The following is a 21,651-nucleotide window of genomic DNA, read 5'->3' on the forward strand; positions in this document are numbered from 1 at the left end:
CTGTTACTGTCGCCGGACGACCTCCCGCTGTGGAAATGGCGTTTCAACTCAAGAATGCAGCTCAATTAGTAGTGCGGCTCACTAATCCAGACAGACCCACCGCTTCACGCCTTCCCGCGCTAGCACAGATTGTCGCTCCAACTTCGACCCTGCGTTGACCTCAGAATGGCTAACAAGGCAGTGATTCCTGACAAATACCCACTGCCCACAGCGGAGGAGTTGGCTGCCAAGTTCTATGGGTGCACCATGTTCACAAAACTGGACCTGCGCCAAGGTTCCCCTGCACCCTGACATTCGTAACCTTTGTGACTCACATAGGGGTTTTCCGCTACACCCGCATGCCCTTCGGCCTCAGCTCCGCCCCTAGCCGTTTTCAAAAGATCATGGCCACCATCTTCGCAAGCATCCCGGGTGTGGTTGTTTACCTGGATGACATTGTAGTACATGGTGCAACGTGTGACCTGCATGATGACCGCCTCTCCAAGGTGCTCGATGTGCTGGTGAGCCACAACCTCACCCTAAATGGGGAGAAGTGCATCTTTTCGGCATCGGCTATTGAGTTTGTGGGATTTCGCCTCACCGCTGATGGCCTGAGTCTACACTACACTCCAACGTTGATGCAGTATTACGCCTGCCAGAGCCCTCGTGCCCCGTAGAACTGTCCACATTTCTGGGCATGACAGCTTTTTACTTGCGCTTCCTGCCCAACTACTCTAATACGACCGCACCTTCCTAAAGCAGGATGCCTTGTGGTCATGGACGCCGGCATGCTCAGCAGCTAATTGTCGACTCAAGACACAGCTCACCTCCCCACCAGTACTTGCCCATTTTGACTTGGAAAGCCCAACGTTCGTGACCTGTGACGCATCCAGCACTGCGGTTGGGGCTGTGCTGTCCCAGCTCCATCACGGGAAGGAGCGCCCAGTAGCATTCGTGTCAAGGTCGTTCACTTCTGCTGAACAAAAGTACTCTGTCGGGGAGAGGGAGGCTCGAGCTCGTGTTTGGGTATGTGAGAGGTGGCACATGTACCTGTATGGCCGGCACTTTACACTCCGCACCGACCACAAGGCTCTCACAGCCTTATTGGCTATAACTGGGTCGGGGCATAAGCCACTGGGGTTGTATAGGTGGACTGAGAGGTTGCAAGCTTATGATTTCACCACCCAGTTCATACCAGGTAGGGACAACACAACGTGGTGGCGGATATGCTTTCCCATGCCACGCCCGGTCCCGCACCGTACACAGACCATGACGCCTTGGAACAAGGATTGATCCTCCATTTCCACACACCCCTCCAAGCACCTTCAGACAGCGTCTCCCGTAGACCCATCACTAACCAAGCTCCGGACCTACATCCGTGAGGGCTGGCCTACGAAGGTCTCGGAGGAACTTGCAGCCTTCCACCGGCTGAAAAGTGAGCCTTCTTCTTGGAACAATGTCTGTGTGGCTAGGGGGCTTTGTACTGTGGTTCCTTTCACCTTGAGGCCTCGCATCCTGACCATGGTTCACGAGGGACATCTGGGTATCGTGAGGATCAAGCAACACTGCAGGGTCCTAGTCTGGTGGCCAGTATTGACAACGATGTGGAAACCATGGTCAAGGACTGTCCAGCATGCCTCACAAGCAGGAAGACTGGCCACACCCCTCCTCCCCCTCTACAGCCCGTGGCATGGCCGGCCATCCCATGGACTCATATTCAGGTCGACATTTGCGGTGATCTCCATGCCATGCCTCAACACCTGCGATTCCTCCTGGCGGCATACTAGCTCCAATCAAAATGGCCCGAGGTTCTGCCTGCTGGGTCAATCACGACCAAAGTTGTCACGGACTTCCTATCCTCTTTTTGCACGATGGGGCGTGCCTGACATGATCACGACGGATAATGAGTTTATCTCAACTGACTTCGCAGCTTTCACGGGAGCAAGGGGGATAAAGCATATCAAGACCACCTTGTATCACCCCCAGGCCAACGGAGGCCTAGAGAGGTTCAACAAAACCCGAAAGCAGGGGTGCCCTAACTTTTTGGACCAAAGATCTACTTTTCGATCAACTAACCTCCCGGGATCCACCCTTACCGGCGCGCGCGTGCGCACGCACGCACACACACACACACACACACACACACACACACACACACACACACACGCACGCACACACGTACGCCATGATGAGAAACAGCCTGAAACTGACGCATGCGATGCACTTTTGCAGCCTGTTAACTATTGTAGCTCACATGTACCGTTTTAAAGTGCTTCCCTGGGCCCTCCTGGATTCCTATTCTTTGCCCGTGCCCTCGGTGAATTGTACACGAAGCAAACTCTGAATGAGTCTGCAATTGCAGACTGCTGAGCGCTAACAACTTCCGGTGACGTAATCACGCGCCACCGTAAATTCAAGATTTACCCGCTTTATTATTATTATTATTTTTTTAAGGAGACTGATAGGATGATCAGGGTGCAGCGTACATTAACACAAAAATATATATTACTAACATGTACAAAGACACACAAATGGTTGTTTCTTTTTTTTTCTCCTTGACACTCCTCGGATCTACTTGGGACCTGTCTTAGATCTACCGGTAGATCAGGATCACCGTAATGGGCATCCCTGCCCTAAAGAATGGACTAAGAGCACAGCTGGCAGACGGCCTTCCCTTCTCTTCCGCACTGCAGGGCACTCTGTTGCATTCCAGAGCAACACCTCATGCCACGACTGGCACCTCCCCAGCTTTCCTTATGCTGGGACGCGAATTGCAGCTGCCCCTCGATTGCCTCCGTCCTCCGACAAGAGCCACTCCAGCATCAGCATCCTCCCCAGCCAGCAGGGTGGCAATGAGCAGCAGAGTATGAAGCAGCGATTTGATGAGAAGCGCCGGGCGAAGCAACCCACACTGACTGTGTCAGATTGGGTCCGCATTCGCCAGCCCGGCCGTTCACACAAATTGGACTCATTCTGGACAGCGCCGGTCCAGATTACTGCCCAACTCGGACCAGCCACCTTCCTTCTGGCCGACGGGTCACGTTGGCATGCCAGCCGCCTCAGGAGAGTGGCGTCACCGACTCCTTTGAATGAAGGAGCTGTAGCAGATCTGGACCTCTCCAACAAGGACTATAATTTCCCTGCTGCTTGTCCTAGGACCCCAGTGAGGCGCCTTCAAGAACATGGTGAACCAGCTGTGCCTGAGGGGCCTCGTCCAGCTCGGGTTCGCCTTCAGCTTCGTTAATTAGACGATTACGTCACTGACTTCTAATATTAAGATCTTAGCCAGTGCTTAGCCTGTTGCGTGGCAGAATAACCCACAAGGCTAAGCGGGTAAACCGACAGTCTACCCGGTTTGCTCAGTTCAGGAGGGGCATCGTTCTAGCCCTTGTTTAGGTTGTTAGTGATGTGATAAGTTTGCCAGATTCCATCAAGGGACGGGGTAAATGTAGCAGCATGTGGCCGCTGCTACATGATGTTACGGCAGTGTCGCAAAGCATTGGTTGGTAGGGTGACGACTGACACCTGTTACGTCAGTTGAATAAAGACCGTTGAAAAAGTGAGTCGAGTCCTCACGTTTTTCGGACACAACAGATTGCTTTCCCTGTGGTGGTCGGACATGGACGCCGGGATCGATTTCATTGTGCAGCAACGGCAAGAATCTGAGATGGTTACTGGGTGATGATTCTGAAATTTAATTTTTTGTCATAATATCACTATTTAAGGTTGGCATAAAATAAAAATGTCAGATGCAATAATTTCTGGCTCTTGGAAGGCACTCGAGTTCAGTGAAAATCGAGTCTGTGAAGGTGCGTTCGATTTGCTTACCCTCTTGTCCAATAAGGAGTCAGTACTCCTCCCGTGCGCACAAAATAGTTACGGCGTGCAGGAATAAATAGATCCTGCACATGAAATGCTGAGTAGTCTGCACGAACAAGTTTTTTTGTGCGCACAAATTAGAGCTTTGCGTGCTTAAACTATTTTTTCCCAATGTTATGTCTTGGGCTGCGTCATACTCTGAGTGTGGTTGTGTTCGTAGAGTGAGAGTGCGCTCCGCTCCTATTCATTTCCGAACACAGCGAACCGTGTTGACAGTAGAAGCGCCTCATATGTGCACCGGCAATCTGTATTTAGTGCTCTCTGAATATCGGAACGGCAAATTTGAGCAACGCTCTGAGTTTACAAACGGTCGTAGTGAACCAATGCACCCCACGTTTGCGAACCGTGGGCAGAGGGGAGGGGGTGGTTTTGGGAAGACTTTCATCGTCAAGAGGAAAGCAAAAACAATGTACACGATTTTCATGTTTGTGACTGATAAACTGTCACAACTAATGATTGTTTTTTTTCATGAGGGTCGTGGTAATTTTATGTTTCGCTTTTGCATCTCGTCGAGTTCTATTTTATTCATAATAGCCAGAAGTGACACGACTTCCGGTTTGATGTATTGAAAACGAAGGTTCTCTACAAATACATATTTGTATACAATTATGTAACCCCTTGGGTTATAGACATACACGTTCGTGAAAACGTCATCGTTTTTTAAAATTAAGTATAAAAATAATGCACAGACTATCAAGTAAATTTGGTCATTTGTTGATCAAGATTGCATGAATAATTTGAATTCTCAAACAAATGAACAAAGAATAAATTAGAGCTGGACGAACATAAAATGATCAATTTTGTCGATATTTTGACGACTATGCCTGCTCTCCAAATGCAGTGTTGCCCTTTTTTAATTTGGTAAAAAATTACCTGGCTTCCGGATTTCAATTTTATAGATTAGTGGAATTTCCCATTCTGTTGAGTACAGCTCGTGCTGAACTGTTATGATGTGTCAATGAGTTTAAAAAATGTGAACGGCACCGATAATGAGAGGCCCTCGTTGTACTTAAACGGGGAATAAAAGAAGGTAAGTTAAAGTATTAAATAATTAATCATGGCAAAGAAAATGGTCTACTATCGATTTTCTGGACAAACTCTGCCGTAACTCATCAGGCTCACCGTTTATCACCGTGGAAATGTTCACTGCTTTGGAGATATTTGCCCGCTGGCCTTGTCAACATGAAAATCGACTGATTTTGTGTTATGTTGTATTTGTGATGTATTTTCGCTTCTCTTCATAAACTACTATGTAAAATATTTGCATCACTCACAACTGCAATGCGTGAGATGGTATAATTTACCCCATCCGGTACATGTCCGCATCACTGCTCTCATCAAATCCGATGAAAAACAACTGTTGCCAAAGTATTCATATCTCAGTTCGTCAGTGTAATGTGCTGTATGATTTTGAACAAGCTCGCCCTGTTCTTATTATTCTGCCTTAAAACTGTGGCACAGTCAGTTAGCATGGGGTAGCGCCAACGAGCTAACTAGCTACTTTAATTCCTAAAAAATGGCTACACTAGTAGCTACAGTAGAGCAGAATGTTGCACACACATCCATATGCATGTTTAGAATAGCACCAGTGACATTAATAAGTTTAGCTTTTTTGAGGGTAAGTAATACATGTCAGGGGAATTGCCGTTGGGGAGCTTGACAGTGTGAAATACTGTTATATTGTACTTGGGTTCCCTCCTCGAAACCAAAGCAAGATGGACTCATTTTCAGCTTTTTAGAGCCTGGATCGAATTTTGAAAGGTGATTGAAAATTGTGAGCGTATTAATTTTAGAGCGCTGTGTGTTGTATATTCGCCCGATACACATGCAGAAACAAGAAATGTTCGACACTGATGATGTCCGATCGAGTTATGGTGACGGAGATCTCAGCTACCTCTCAGCAGAATGTTATTCAATATATGCAATTAAAGTTTCTTTGCTTAACATTACAACCATAAGAAAGAAATGATACACAGATAGCCAGATAATGGATCTAACTCAGAATTGTGTTTTGTATTTTATAGGACTTTGCATAGCAAAAAGGCTTTGGCAGAGACGTCTTCATCACACATTTCCACACTCCCATCATTTCATCAGTAAGTACCCAATATTCACTTAACAGTCTTACAGACAAGTGCTGGCGTTTCTTGAGATCTTCTCTTAGAATATTGCACCCATGTCATGACTGTCATGATGTTAATGTCAGTGTTCAATATTCTGCTTGCAAGCATTACATGACCAAACCCATAAAACAGGTTACCTGTGACGTTCGTTACCTGATTCCTTTGGCACTGTGATGTTATTTTCAGTCTGCAGCAAGTGGCAGTACAAGGCACAATCAAAGACCCCTAAGATGGATCAAAACGGGTGGAGTTTTCTGCTTCAGTCATAACCAACAAACACAGTATTGATTAGTGTTTGCACTCGTGGGTAAACATAGAGCATATTATTGACCATTTTTCAATTAACTTCCCCTTTTATGTGCAGAGTTCGATGTTTAGCCTTTTCGGGTGGTAGTTTTTTCGGGCCACTATGAGCCAAATTGTGGTGGCCCTGCCAGAACCAGTACTGGTTGCTTATATCACCGCTGTTGTGCCGAAACCTCATCTGTCAGAATTTGGTCAATGGAATAATTTTTCAAAAATCCATACTATTACCGTAGCCATTCCCCACTTGTGTGTGTGTGTGTTTCTTTTAATTATTAATTGCCAATTTTGTGTGTTGAAGATGGCTTTCTTTCTTTGAGAAGTAATGTCAAAGATTGAACAAAAATACAACTTTTGGGCTCAAATGAAATGTGACAATCACAACACATCACATCAACAGAACTTGTCACTACATCACCACAAGCACGATACCACCTAACAAAATAAAAGATTACTCTAATAATAAGTACGGGAATAGAAAATAGTAAATATCATGATTCATGATATTCTTTTCATCAATGGACGCTCCAGCTTCGTGTTTGCTTTCAAAACTTAGCTTGTAGCAGACGTGTGCACATTTTCAGCATGACGTCTCTGATCCACTGGTGAAAGAACACTTTGATCCTCTCCTCTTTCATCTATATCTGCTTCAGACAACAAAGTGTATGCAGAAAAGTGGTGAAGATTGCACGACTGTCTGTGTCCTACGTGTTGTGTTGTGTTATTTTTGTTATTTTGACTTCAAAATGGCGCCACGAGAGTAGCTGCCTTTCCAGCACCTCCTATATTTTGTTGTTCTTCTTCCTTTCATAACTTTGCTGCTGTGAATTAGGAATTTTTCCATTGCGAGACTAATAAAGATTTTCTTATCTTATGATAAAAGATAACCAAATTAATAATGAACCATAATGGTAAAATATTAGATATTATATATTAATATGTATTTATGAAACTTGTTGAGTCATTTGTATTGTACAGTCTATATAGACCAGGGGTGCCCAAACGTTTTTGACCTAAGATCTACTTTTCGATGAACCAACCTCTCGGGATCGATCCATTAACACGCACGCACGCATGTACACACGCATGCTACGATGAGCAACAGCCTGACGCTGAGGCATACAACGCACTTTTGCAGCCTGTTAACGATCATAGCTCACAAATAACGTTTTAAAATGCTTCCCGTGGCCCTCCAGATTCCCATTCTTTGCCCGTCCCCTCTGTGAATTGTACAAAACAAACTCTGAATGAGAATAATGACAATGATAATATAAACCGCAATATAAACCGCCTCCGTCCCTCACTCACTCCGCACACCACCGCTATCCTTGTTCACAGTCTCGTCACTTCCCGTATTGACTACTGCAACTCACTCCTCTTCGGTGTCCATCAAAAATTCCTCCATAAACTTCAACTTGTTCAGAATTCAGCAGCCCGGATCATCACGAGAACCCCCTCCTTCCATCATATCACCCCCATCCTCCGACAGCTCCACTGGCTTCCTGTCAAACTTAGAATCAACTTCAAAATACTTCTCTATACATTCAAAGCCATCCATAACCTTGCGGCCCCCTATCTGTCAGATCTTCTTCAAATCTCCATTCCCTCTCGCTCACTCAGGTCCTCATCCTCCCTCCACCTTTTTCTACCCTCTGGCCGTCTCAGTACAATGGGGTGCAGAGCCTTCAGTCGCTCTGCCCCCAAACTCTGGAACTCACTTCCTCCCAACATTCGTAATATTGACTCTCTTTCCTTATTCAAAACCCAGCTCAAAACCCACCTATTCAGACTTGCCTACCCGCCTTAAATCTTTCTTTCTTTATTTATTATTTTATCTGTGTTTTACTATTGGTCTAGGCTGTACAGTGTCCTTGAGTGTTGTGAAAGGCGCTTACAAATGTGATGTATTATTATTATTATAAAAGATAAGCGCAACAACTCTGAGCACAAGCTGCAATTGCAGACTGCTGAGCGCTCACAACTTCTGGTGACGCAGTCACACGCCACCGTAGGTTAAAGATGGCCCGCTTTATTTTAGTTAATTTTTAAAAATATTTTTTGTGAAAGTGAGACTGAAAGAATGATTAGGGTGCAGTGTGCATTAACACAAAAAATATATTACTAACATGCCAGAGACACATTTTTTTTTCTCCTCCACAGCCCTCGCATCGATTTGGGACCAGTCCCTGATCTACTGGTCGATCATGATTGACGTAATGAGCATCCCTGATGTAGATACACAGTGGATCACACAATCATCATCATATCTTGTCGCGTCATACTGGATCCATTGCTTGGCAGCATCACTAGTGTCTAAGAGGTCTTGATCTGTGCAGGTGGGCCCCAGTTAACAATCCCGAAGAATGTGCTCCATTGTTTGTATTGGGTGGCCACACGGACATTCACTGCTGAGTGAGAGTCCCCATTTATAGGTGTTGTTCCCAGTCTTGCCTACTCTGTTTCTAGGTCTATTTAATGTCACCCAGTTCTTTCTTGAGAGGGCTGTTCCACTTGGAAGATGTTCGTTTGGGCTTTGGATTGCACCATTTAGTGCAGAGCTGTCCCATTCTCTCCATTTTTCGAGCCTGTGGTTTGTTGACTGCTCAGGATCTAAACTTTGGACAGTCATAAAGCTCTTTCTGGACTTCAGTCTTCTTATTGAGTCACTATGACCATAGAGGGTTGTGTCTTGTGTCATTTTCTTGACTATGCTTTTGTGTCCTTGCATGAATGTCTCTACGTATGTGTGGTGGTGCGATGCCCGCCAATCTGTAGAGTGCTGGCAGTGGTGTTGGTTTTAGTGTGCCAGTAATTATTCGGCATGTGTTGTTCAGCTCAGGATCTATTTTGTGAGCATGACATGATCTTGCCCATGCTGCTGAGCAATATTCAGCAGTAGAGTAGCATAGTGCTAGAGCTGTTGTTCTCAGAGTTTTAGGATCTGTTCCCCAGTTAGAGTTAGCAAGTTTAGCTAAGAGGTTGTTTCTTGTGGCAACTTTTGACTTGAGTTTCCTTACATGTTCTGCGAAGGAGAGCGTTCGATCCAATGTGACTCCAAGATGGACGGGATAGTCAACATGCTCAAGTCTCTCATTATTCCAGTGGATGCTTAATTTTCTATTTGCCTGGTGTTTATTTAGGTGGAATGCACACACCTGCGTCTTTCCTGGATTGGCATTAAGTGAGTTTTGTTTATAATACTCTTAGGTGTTGAAGAGCAGCAAAGTCTCCTTTTGGTGGTTTCAAATGAGCGCGATTGGGTGGATACACAGATCATCGGCATATATAAATCTTCGAATGTTTACAAACTCTGGCTGGTCATTTGTGTAGATGTTAAAAAGTACTGGAGCCAGAACAGAGCCTTGTGGGAGACCATTTTTTGTGTTCGGTATCTACTTTTCTTGCCATCCATTTCTACAAAGAAGCGTCTGTTTGTAAGCAGTGATTGTATGATTTTCACAATCGTTGTATTATGAACAGCTTTGGCAAGTTTCAGGAGAAGGATTCTGTGATTTACTGTGTCGTATGCAGCAGTCAGGTCTACAAAAACTGCACCAGTAATTTGCTTGGCCTCAAAACCATCCTCGATGTACTGAGTGAGGTTTAATATTTGGCTACAGCATGATCGCCCTGGACGAAATCCAGCCTGGTCTGGCGATAGTTGTTGTTCCACTGTAGGGTACATTCGGGCCATTATCATTCGTTCATATAATTTGTAGAGGGTGCATCGGAGCGAAATAGGACGATAGCTTTTTTTATTCTCTGGGTCTTTACCAGGTTTTAGCAGGGCCACGACTCTTGCTCTTCGCCATATCTTCGGGATCTTTAGACTTGCTGCACAGTTGTTGAAGAGAGCAAGTATCCATGATCTGGTCTTTGTACCGAAGTGCTGAGTTATCTCTGTTGTAATACCATCATGTCCTGCTGCTTTGCCAGGTTTGAGGTATTTCATGGCTTCCAAGAGTTCTTCCATGGTGAACGGATTGAAGAGTTCATCACTTTCTTGCATAATGCAGTCCATTTCTGATTTCATTTTTTTAGGTATCCTCGCTCTTTATTGGGTGGTTTTCTATTGAGTAGTAGTTGGTTTGCCACTTCGTCCGGTGTAACGGCAGCTGTTCTTTTTCGGATGTTCTTTTCTGTATTCAATTTCTTTATAGTGCTCCATGCCTTCTTGCTATTATGAGTCATATCTGTGTTGCATATAAGTTCTTGCCAGCGTTCACATTTTCCATTTGCAACAGAGGCTGATAACAATTCACCTAGTTGGATGGTATTTTCATCAAATGGATCTGCATTATATAATAATAATAATAATGCTCTTGCGACGCGGGGGCCCAGTCTCATTCGGCTGGGTCGTCGCAGTGCGTAGAGCCGATCAGCTTCACCAGGGTCCGCCAATGACCACGGTCATGGGCCAGGTCCGCTGCATCCTCCAGGGTAAGGCCCTGGTGTTTGAGATCTTCTCTGATGACATCAAGCCATCTGGTGTGGGGTCTGCCGCGTGGCCTTTTCCAGCCGGCTGTCGCTGGATCAAATGAGAAGATGGCACGAGTTGGGTGTTCCGGGGGTAATCGGAGGAGATGACCAAGCCAACGGATGCGCCTCTGAGTGGCCAGTCGGGATGCAGGGGGCTGAAGGGTATGTTTTCGGAGGTCTGAGTTGGAAACATGGAGGTGCCAGCTGATGTTCAAGATGGTTCTTAGTGACCTGCTGTCAAAGCCGTCGATCCTCTTGGCCTGGGTCTTGTTTAATGGCCAGGATTCTGCACCATACAGGAGGATGGGAAGAACTGCTGCGTTATAAATGCGTATCTTGGTCTTTTGGGACACTGAGTGGTGGCGCCAGAGGGGCCGCCACAGTGACTGCATTGCCGCGGCCGCGAGGGCGCGTCTGCGGTCAATCTCTGGCTTGAGATCGCCACTGCTGGTAATAGTGGAGCCCAGGTAGATGATGGAGTTGACAAATTGCACTTCGTCTGTGCCAAAGATCAGGGGGGAGGGGTTGGGTCCGTCACCGATATACATAAGTTTGGTTTTCTGCCAGCTTACTTGGAGGCCCAGCTTTGCTGCTTCTGTTTGGTATATGGAGAGGGCACTGCTGAGGTGTTGGAGGGAGTTGCTGAACAGGGTGGTGTCATCAGCGTATTCAAGGTCGGTCAGGTGGAAGTTGCCGAGCGACACGCCTGAGACTTGCTCCCGGACTCGGATCATAAGGTGGTCAATGACACAGTTAAATAGATCAGGAGCGGCCACGCAGCCCTGTCTGACCCCGCTGTTAATGGGGAACCACTCTGAGTCCTTCCCATTCACACGAACACAGCTCTCTGAGCTGTTGTAGAGTCGCTGGAACAATGTGGTTATTTTGGGTGGCACTCCAAGGTATTTCAGAATGTTCCAAAGGGAGAGGTGGTCGACTGTATCAAAGGCAGCTTTGAGATCTATGAAGGCTATAAAAAGATGTTGGTCCTTCCGAAACTCTCTAACCTTCTCAACAATGAGTCTAACTGCTGAGATGTGATCTATGGTGGACCGGTTGGGCATGAAGCCAGCTTGTTGGGGGCAGCGATGGCTTCGAATGGCGGGAAGGGCGCGGGTGAGAAGGATCCGGGTGAACAGTTTTGCGGGTATGGAGAGCAGTGAGATGCCTCTGTAGTTGTTGCAGAGTTGCTTGTCGCCTTTCCGCTTCCAGAATGGCAGGATGATGCCTCGGGTCCAGTCTGTGGGGGGCTGTTCTGCCACCCACACATGGTTAATGATGTGGGTGAGCCACTGGGCCATGGAGTCACCACCTTCTTTGAGCAGCTCTGCGGTGATGGCACAGATTCCAGGGGCCTTGTGATTTTTTAGTGATTTTATTGCTGCTCTGACCTCGTCGATTGTGACTGGGTCAGTTTTGCAGTTGGGGTTGGGGGTGGTAGAGTTGGCAGCAGTGACAAGACGGAGGTCGGTGGGAACTGGAGGGTGATGAAGGAGGTTGCTGAAGTGCTCTTTCCAGAGTTCAAGGCAGTCTATTTCAGTGGTGATGCGATTTCCACTGGCATCCTTCATGAGGGCGGTCTTGATGTGTGGTTCGATGCGGGCTTGGCGCAGGATTTGAAAGACCTGTCTAAGGTCGTTGCGCTGTGCTGCTGATTCCATGCGTTCGGCCTCTTCTCCCCAGTATCTCTCCCTGTCAGTTGCAATTGCCGCATTCCGTGCTGCATTGAGCCTCCGGTACTCTGTGATATCACCGCGCAGGCGAGCAGCACGGCGGCGGTCAATGATGTCGAGGGTCGGCTGTGAGATCCATGGTTGTTTGGGAAGAGATCTTGATCTTCCCAATACATCCTGGGCAGACTGGTTGACCTTTAATTTGAAAGTCTCCCAGTCTGCGATGTCATCAACGGCCAGAGCTGTGAAGGCGTTGGTGATGGAGCGGCGATATGCGGAGGCAGTGGTGGGGTCGCAGAGTCTGGAAGACATTAAGCGTGGCTGTGGCCTGATAGATGGGTCTGGTCGTATTTTAAGTCTTAGCTGGGCAACCAACAGGCGGTGGTCAGTGTTGCCCAACTGTGCACCTCTGAAGACCCTGCAGTTGGTGACAGAGGATCGCCAGCGGCGGGAGATGATGATATGGTCTATCGCCTTCCGGGTTCTTCCATCAGGGCTATACCAGGTCCAGTGATGGATCTGCTTGCGGGGGAACCATGTGTTGGTGATAGAGGTTATTTGAATGGCAGAGGAGAAGCAGACGTTTGCCGTTATCATTTGTGGTGTTATCGACAAAGGTGGTGCCAATGGGTTGTGTGGGGGTTTGGTGAGATGGTCCTTCTCTGGAGGAAGAAGAGAAGGTTGCATTGGCGTCCGTGAGGATGATGACGATGTCATGTGGTGGGGTTTGGCTAACGACCTGATGGAGTTGGTCGAAAAAGGTGTCCTTCACTGTATCATCGGCGAGTTCTGTGGGGGCATAAGCAACGATGACTGTCATCTTGCCATGTCTGTGGAGGAACCGTGCAGACAGGAGTCGATCGTTAATTGGGATCCAGCTGATAAGTGATTGTATGTTTGGACATGGCCAGCGCAACTCCATGGAGGCCCGTCCAGATTTCAGGGCCACTCCATATGAAGCTGTGTTCTCCTGCTGTAATTTCGCCGCTGCCTTGCCATCATGATTCACAAAGACCCGCCATGGTGATTTTGTAGCGGGAGAGCTCAAAGGACAGCAGTAAAGGAGCTCCAACCCGAAGAAGCGTTCGGACGTTCCATGTGGCAATGCGCGTCTTCAGGCGTAGGTCAATCCGTACTCGTTGGTCGGGGGCGTTCCTATGTCTTGTCTCGGTTTGGGCAGTCTGGTTTCTTCTGGTCGGTTTCGTAACAATTAATTTCTCCTGAGTGGGTTGTTGGCCCTCTGCAGGATAGTCGGATGATGGGGCTGCCATCTCAGCGGCGTACCGACACACCGTTGGGACCTTGTTAGTCTGGAACCTCCCCGAAGACCGGCCCGCCAAGGGAGACCTTACCTGGAGCAAGCTCCAGAAGGTAACGCTCTCCGGATCATTGGAACACACAAGCCTCCTTGCCACGGCAAGGCCAGGACCCACAAGGAGGATCTGCATTATATGCTTGAACATAATCCTCATAAAGTTCCTTGCTTTGATCTGTTAGGCAAGGAATGAAGGTCTTTCTGCACCCTCTTGGGATGTGTCTCCTGGAAACCTCTCAGACAAGCTTTTAAGATAAGATAAGATATCCTTTATTCGTCCCACACTGGGGAAATTTACAGCCTCTTGGAACATGTTTTGGAAGTGTTCATAGTTCTCCGCTCGCGCTGCAATGGTGGAGATCCTGGAATCTAGTTCAAGGGTGAGGTCTTCCCATTTTGCCTTTCTAAAGTTAAATCTGGGTGTTGATTTGGAGTCGAGAGGCCTGATGAGTGGCCTCACATTCAAAGTGATTGGTCTATGTTGTGACCTGGGGATTGGGTCGTTGACAAATTTTTCAAAATTTGTGTAGATGTTAGAGGACAAAATGCCAGATCAGGGTTATAGCCTCTTTTCCATCTTGCACTCATGAAGGATGGTTTATCTTTAGCATTATGTAAGATTGGGCATTAAATAACAATCTGACATTCTTCAACGACCTCTCCATTCTTATCATTTTGGGCGTAGCCCCAGATGGTGTTATGGCTATTGAAATCACCAATAGCAACTAGGGCCTTGTTTCTTTGGCTGACGGTTCTGGGCCACATGAATGGTGTTAATGGTGGTTTGTAAACTGACACAAAGGTGATATGTGTCGTTTCTACTTCAAGTATTTCCATCCCTTCTTCGGAGAGATCCCTGCTGTTTAGGATGTTTGATGGATCTCGTGTGTAGATGGCACTTCCATGAACAGGGCTAGCATGGTGGACGACTAGGTGCATGCCTGGGATTTTAGGTGGTATTGAGTCCTTGTGGGTCTCTTGTAGGCATAATATGTCAGCTTTGAGGTTGGAGAGAATTTCGTCTTTTGTTGATGAGATTCCTTCAGCATTGAAACTGACTATCTTGAAGTTTGGCATAATTGGGGCTTATAATTGAGGGTTTATCCTTTTACCACCCCAATTATTCAGTACTGTGCGTGGTGTAGAGATTGGTCTCCCCCGTGGGTTTGGGAGATTAACAGGGTCGCCGGTACTTGCAGGTACACGCGTGAAGGCTCTCTACTTGACCCCGATCACACAATAAAATGAAAATTCATTCAAATTCTTTTTTTTTTTTTTGATCACACAATAAAATGAATTTGAAAAACGAAATGAATAAAATGAAAGAAAAATATCTACCATGCTTAAAAATCCCCAGTCAAAATTTGTGATTATAAAAGCTCTTTTTAAGACCAACATATGTGCTAGCTCCCTGTTTTTTATTGTTTGTTTTGTTTTTATGATGTCCGGTCCTTCAACATGGAACACACGGCACCGTACAAGCTTTCAGGTGTCCTTAGGGACTTGTCATACGGACCTGTTTTGCAAATCTGTTGTTCCCAGAATGCATTGCGTTTAAGTCGTAAGGGTAAATCCTTGTCATCTGTGTTTGTGTTACTAGTAGTTAAATGTGTCACGCATAATTAATGTGTGTTGCACTTTTTTCAACAACTCGTGACATTAGGTTGCATGTAAAATAATGATATCAAGGTCACTTCCCTTACCACAGTTGAGATGCAATAAACAAGGTGTATCTAGTCAGCGTAAGCTAGTGGATGCATCCAGGCTTTGCCAAAAACGGACATCTTGGTGTGTTTAACATTGACCTAAAAATAATGCATCTTCCCATTTCCTTCCATAGGCAAGTTTCACGGGCGGACCAACATATTTCACTCTTCTCAGGCACCAAGTATTTTTTAAATTTAGAAGATAACGAAATCATCCATCCAACCATTTTCTGATCCGCCTACCTCACGAGGTTCACTCGCAGTCTATCCCATCTGTCTTAGGGAAGTAGGCCGGGACACCCTGAACTGGTCACCAGCTAATCACAGGGCACACATAGACAAACAACCATCTGCGCTTATACTCACAACTATTTAGACTTTTCCATTAACCTACCCGTACGTCCTGGGTACGACCGTCCTGTGTACGATGTTAAACTGCATCCGACTGGTCCTCCAGGTTGGGGATTGGGCGTGAGTTTAACAACCTCACCCTGTAAAACAAAAACCTGTTACAGAAACGACGAGAGGAAGCCATTCCGGTAAACCACGGCGAAGAAGAGCCGGCACATCCTTGGTTGTATCTATGACGGGGCCGGATGAAATCCAGTCGGAAGCCCGACCCCTGATGACCCCGATCTCTGGAACCAAAACCAACACCAGAACTGGAATGTGCGCACAATGTTCCAGTCTGGTCGCATGAACCAGGTGCTGAAGAATGTGAGGGACTATCGCCTGGACATCTTAGGCGTTAGTGAAATGAGGTGACGGGGCAAGGGCCCTTCATGGTTGATGGAGCAACTTTTCTGTACTCTGGGAAGCAAGACCACCATTCCCAAGGAGTCGGCATCATCCTCTCCAGCAGTGCAGCAAAAGCATTGATTGGATGGAAGCCGGTGAATGAATGGATCATTACAGCATGGCTCTACACCAGATATGCCAAAGTAACCATCGTACAACTCAATGCCCCAACCGAAGCTGCCGCAGAGGACGATAAAGACACCTTCTACAACCAGCTCCAGACCGTGCTTGAGGAGATCCCCAGCCATGACATCAAAATGCTGATTGGAGACTTCAACGCAAAACTGGATAATGACAGAAGGGGCCTGAATGCCACAGTTGGACCACATGGTTCTGCGAGCTCCACGAACGACAACGGGGAGAGACTGTTGATGCTAACCAGTACCAATGGCCTCAGCATTGGCAACACCTTTTTTGAGCACAAGCAGATCCACAAAGTAACCTGGGTGTCACTTGGTGACGGGACCCGGAACGAACTGGACTACATCTGCATCAACACAAGGTGGCGCTGGTCATTGCTCGACGTTCGCTCCCACAGAGGTGCAGATGTGGGTTCAGACCACTTCCTTGTGGTGAGTAAAATCAAGCTGAAGCTGAAGAAGGTGAAATAGGTGCAGCCCAAGAGACCTTACACAGTGGACACGCTAAAGAATAACATCTCAGAAAGCTTCTGTGAGGAGTTGAGTAGGAAGCTCAAGGTATCAGAAAACCTTGCAAACATTGAGGAGCAGTGGAGTATGTTCTCTTTTGCCATTGCTGAAACTGCAGAAGCAGTTATAGGCTGAAAGAGGGGTACCAACAAAGAGAGATGGATAACAGACAACACCTGGAAGTTGATTAATGAAAGGAAAGTACCCAGAAAAAAAAGAGAACAAAGAGGAGGCTCCATAGCTGGAGGATGGAAGACGAGGAGTACAGGCACTTGGACAGGGCAGTGAAGAAGAGTTGCAGGAAGGATAAAAGACAGTGGCTAGAAGAGAAAGCAAGAGAGGCACAGGAAGCAGCAGAGAACAACAACACGATGACCCCATACAAGATCGTGCGGGAGCTAACCAAGTCCAGGAGCAGCTCTCGCGTGCCAATCAGGAGCAATGATGGCAGGACACTCCTAAGCGATGAGGAGCAAGAAGCAAGATGGCTGGAACACTTCACTCAACCAACCAATGCCTCCCGTGCTCTTCAATTTCGATCAAGAGAGACACGTTCCAGCACTAAATATTACATCGGAAGAGATATCCGATACTGAGGTTGCCAGAGCAATCAATGGCCTTAAGAACAACAAGGCACCGGGACTCGATGAGGTAGCTGCCGAGCTGTTGAAACATGGCCAAGACGCTGTTGTGGAGAGCCTTACCCACCTGTTCAATCTGATTTGGCATGCTGAAGAGGTTCCTGCCGATCATTGTCACGCTGCCTAAGAAGGGAAACCTCGCAGACTACAATAACTGGCGTGGCATTACACTGCTGTCAATCCCCAGCAAGGTATTCTGCAGTGTTCCGCTACATCGCCTTGAAGACGAAGTGGATAACATCTTGAGGGAAGAGCAAGCCGGTTTCAGGAAGGGAAGGTCTTGCGCCGAACAGATCTTTACTCTTCGAAACATCATAGACCATTGCCAAGAACTTCAGATACCACTCATGATCAACTATATCGATTTCAAGAAAGCCTTCGACAGCATCCACCGGGATGCTGTATGGTGTACCCCTCAAGTACATCAACATCTTCAGGTCATTGTACCACAACTCAACCTGTCGTGTCAAAAACAACTGTGGCACAACTGATGATTTTGACATTGTCACTGGTGTAAGACAGGGTTGCATTCTGTCACCTCTACTCTTCATCATCATAATTGACTTTGTGATGAGGAAGTCCATCACAGGGGCAAAAGTTGGTATGAAGTGGGGAGGGAACAGACTAGCTGACCTGGAATTTGCAGATGATTTGGCTCTGTTAAGTTACACCCAGCCCGCACTCCAGGAGTTGACCAACAATCTGCATGAGCACGGAGTTAAGGTCGGTTTACGAATTAGCCAGGAAAAGACCAAGGCCATGGCCATCGGACAGCACCAACACCTTCAACCACTCGCTCTACACCAACATGACATGGAGTACATTGACAGCTTCACATATCTTGGGAGTAATATCTCAAATAAAGGTGGTGTGGAGAAAGACGTCAAGAGTAGACTTGGTAAAGCTGCGGGAGTGTTCCAATGCCTCCGCAACATCTGGTCATCGAAAGCCATCACTATGACCACCAAGCTACGCCTCTACATATCAGTGGTCATCCCAACAGCGATTTACGCCTGTGAGACATGGATGAAGACAGCCAATATTACCAACAAGTTAGATGTCTTCCATCGGCGTTGCCTGAGATCCATCCTGAGGATCTCATGGAGAGACCACATCAACAACGAGGAGGTGATAAGGAGGGCAGGAGTAGCTAAACTGTCAGACATTGTCTCTGAAAGGAAAAGGAAAATGATTGGCCACATACTCCGACTGCCAAGAGAGAGACCGGCAAGTGTGGCCATGGACTGGATGCAAGAGGGTGGAAAGACGAAGAGAGGTAGGCCAAAGAAGACTTGGAGACAGACTGCCAAAGATGATCTCAGTGAGATGGGTGTCAGCTGGCATGAAGCAAGAAGGGTCGCCAGTGACCGGAACAAATGGAGAAGACTCGTCGCCCAATGTTCCAATGTCCAATGTTCAGCGGGTGGAACTAACTAACTAACTAACTAACTAACTAACTAACTAACTAACTAACTAACTAACTAACTAACTAACTAACTAACTAACTAACTAACTAACTAACTAACTAACTAACTAACTAACTAACTAACTAACACATGTTTTTGGAATGTGCAAGGAATCCAGAGTACCCGGAGAAAACGCACACAGGCACGGGGAGAACACGCAAACTCCACACAGGAAGGCCGGAATCAAACCCTCACCTCTGCACTGTGAGGCGGACGTGCTCACCAGTCGGCCACCCCTCTTTCTTGTATATTCAATTAAATATCGGTTGAACATGATTTGCAAATCATTGTATTCAGTTTTTCAAATGTATAACACAACATTCCAACTGAATTGGAATTGGGTTTTTACTATAGTTTGGAGCATATATTGACACACAGACACACTCACCACTGATGTGACACAACAAGTGAACCGCGCACCGCTCCATTCACAAAGTCCAAACATGGGCATAATTTATGAGCCCCTTAAATGAGTCTCTTTCGTGCTTTTCAGAGGTCAGATGAGTATACATTTTTGTTTTATTAAATGACATGTTTTCCATTTTGGATGAGTGGACAAGGTGGGACCATGCTGACAATTTGTATTGATTGAGAATTAATTGTGCTTAAAGTGGTTAAAGAAACTAGGACTGATTTTATTCGTGTCACAAATCTATTCAGTGATATGATGTAGTTCAGGGGTCGGCAACCCAAAATGTTGAAAGAGCCATATAGGACTAAAAAACAAAACAAAAAACAAATATGTCTGGAGCCGCAAAAAAATTAAAGCCTTCTATAAAACTTACTATGAAGTAAACACATGCTGTATGTATGTATGTAGGAGACTGGACTGTCTCAGAGTTGTTTATGTTATTCATTCCTTTGTTGTGTGTTCACTAACGCCCCCATAGAATTTATTTAGTGATTTCCTCACTTGATTCTTTTTTTTTTGTTTTGGTGCATTATTTTCACTTTTCTTAGTGTTAGTGAAGTGATCATTAATTTCCGTTTTTCGGAGGCTGTCTTTGAACGCCTCTCGAGTCGAACGAGAAGAGAGAAGGCACACCACACCACAGCTCTTCTTTTTTGCATCTGCAACATGTATCTTTATCTATTTGAGCTATATTAGCCTACTATCACAATCTTTTTCCGTTATCAAACATTATTTATAAAGCTCTAGGGAGCCACTAGATGTTGCTAAAGAGCCGCATGCGGCTCTGGAGTCACGTGTTGCCAACCCCTGATCTAGTTTGATATATAGGGTTTCAAAAAATTTTTTTTGCACCATACCTAGATTCAGAATCATCTTTATTGGCCAAGTATGTAGAACACACAAGGAATTTGTCAGTTACATCATGTAACTTCTTATATTCTCAGGTTTTGGACAACTATAATACTGGTTTGTCCACCGTTGCATGTCTGATGTTCCTCACTGTGGTCCAATGGATGCTCAAGCAGTTTGTGTGACTGCTCAGATGCATGAAAAATGTTAATTAAATCAAATTATTTGCATAGCCCGAGTCTAAAAGGGTTTCACAGGACCAGTTAACAATAGCGGGTTTTTGACAAAATAAGATAAGATATCCTTTATTCGTCCCACAATGGGGAAATTTACAGCCTCCAGCAGCAAGAATGTATGTAGAAAGAAGAAAGGAGAAAGAGAAAAAAAAATGAAAGTGATATTTCTAATTAATTTTGCTAAAGAGCAATTGTGATTTGTGTTTCCGTTGAAGAGTTTTTTTGCTTCTGAAACTTTATTCTCGTAATGTCCCATCTTGCGATATCTCATTATTCTTGTAAAATCTCATCAAATGTTTTGCAAGATTCGTGATAGGGCATGAAACCTTTGAAGGTGAAACGTGTCAATAGGGTGGGGCCTGTGCACCGCGTGGGCAATTCCACCCGGGGGGCGTGGCCGCCACTGCAGACTTCCCCTGCGACAGTGCGTTTTTCCGATAGTTTGTTTTTTTTTAAATTCTGTGTTTCTTTACCAGTGTGCTATTGCGCAATTTGCATTTTGCGCATGACCGAGGGAAATGGAACACCACCTTAAAATGTGCGGTATCCCATGATCGATTCTCAAGACCCCAAATGAGCAAGAAAAAAAACTCAAAACCCCATCCAAAGAAGAATCCTTGAGAAGACCCCACCGATGAGGGTGTAAACATCTGCGAAAAATCATTCAACTTTTCACACATTGGGTCTGGTTAAAAATAAAAATAAAAACATCTGTATTTTATAGGTTTATTTTGCCATTCCCCCCTCAAAAAAATTTATCAATATGCCAGTTCCCCAACATGGCCGAGGCTGCAAGGGCTCTTTGTAGCCGCTCATGGCTCGAGTCATAATTGTTTAGATTGGAAAAGATCAGTCACAATACAAATCTGCTATGTTTAGGTGTGGTAATACCATGAAGGGTGAAGAAAGGTGTAAGGAGATCACTGACGTTGGCGACTCCACTGGAAAACGGCCCAAACGTAAATGCCTGCAGTGGCACCCACTACTTTCGAAAAAGGCGCTGGATTTCTCTGAGGAGGAGGAGGAGGAGGAGGAAGAGGATGAAGAAGAGCTGGCTGAGGTGATGTTGTGTTTTTTTACCTCGATATTTGTTGAACATTTTCCACATTAATGCCACTGAAAACAATGACAAGGATTAGGTA

At 46.0% G+C, this 21,651-nt stretch overlaps 1 protein-coding gene across 3 annotated transcripts in view; it reads left to right on the plus strand.

The window, feature by feature from the left end:
- The first annotated feature begins 4,721 nt into the window (after positions 1-4,721).
- The window catches only part of LOC127587785 (HMG box transcription factor BBX), a 64,726-nt gene continuing 47,796 nt past the window's right edge, over positions 4,722-21,651 (plus strand). For all 3 annotated transcript variants that reach the window (XM_052046243.1, XM_052046244.1, XM_052046245.1), the window contains exons 1-3: positions 4,722-4,888; positions 5,883-5,954; positions 21,389-21,569. In XM_052046243.1, coding sequence (XP_051902203.1) covers positions 21,402-21,569 — 168 coding nt within the window. In that variant the 5' untranslated portion in view covers positions 4,722-4,888; positions 5,883-5,954; positions 21,389-21,401. The remainder of the gene's footprint in view (positions 4,889-5,882; positions 5,955-21,388; positions 21,570-21,651) is intronic.

This window comes from Hippocampus zosterae, chromosome 16, assembly GCF_025434085.1.
Source record: "Hippocampus zosterae strain Florida chromosome 16, ASM2543408v3, whole genome shotgun sequence".
NCBI classification, from domain to species: domain Eukaryota; kingdom Metazoa; phylum Chordata; class Actinopteri; order Syngnathiformes; family Syngnathidae; genus Hippocampus; species Hippocampus zosterae.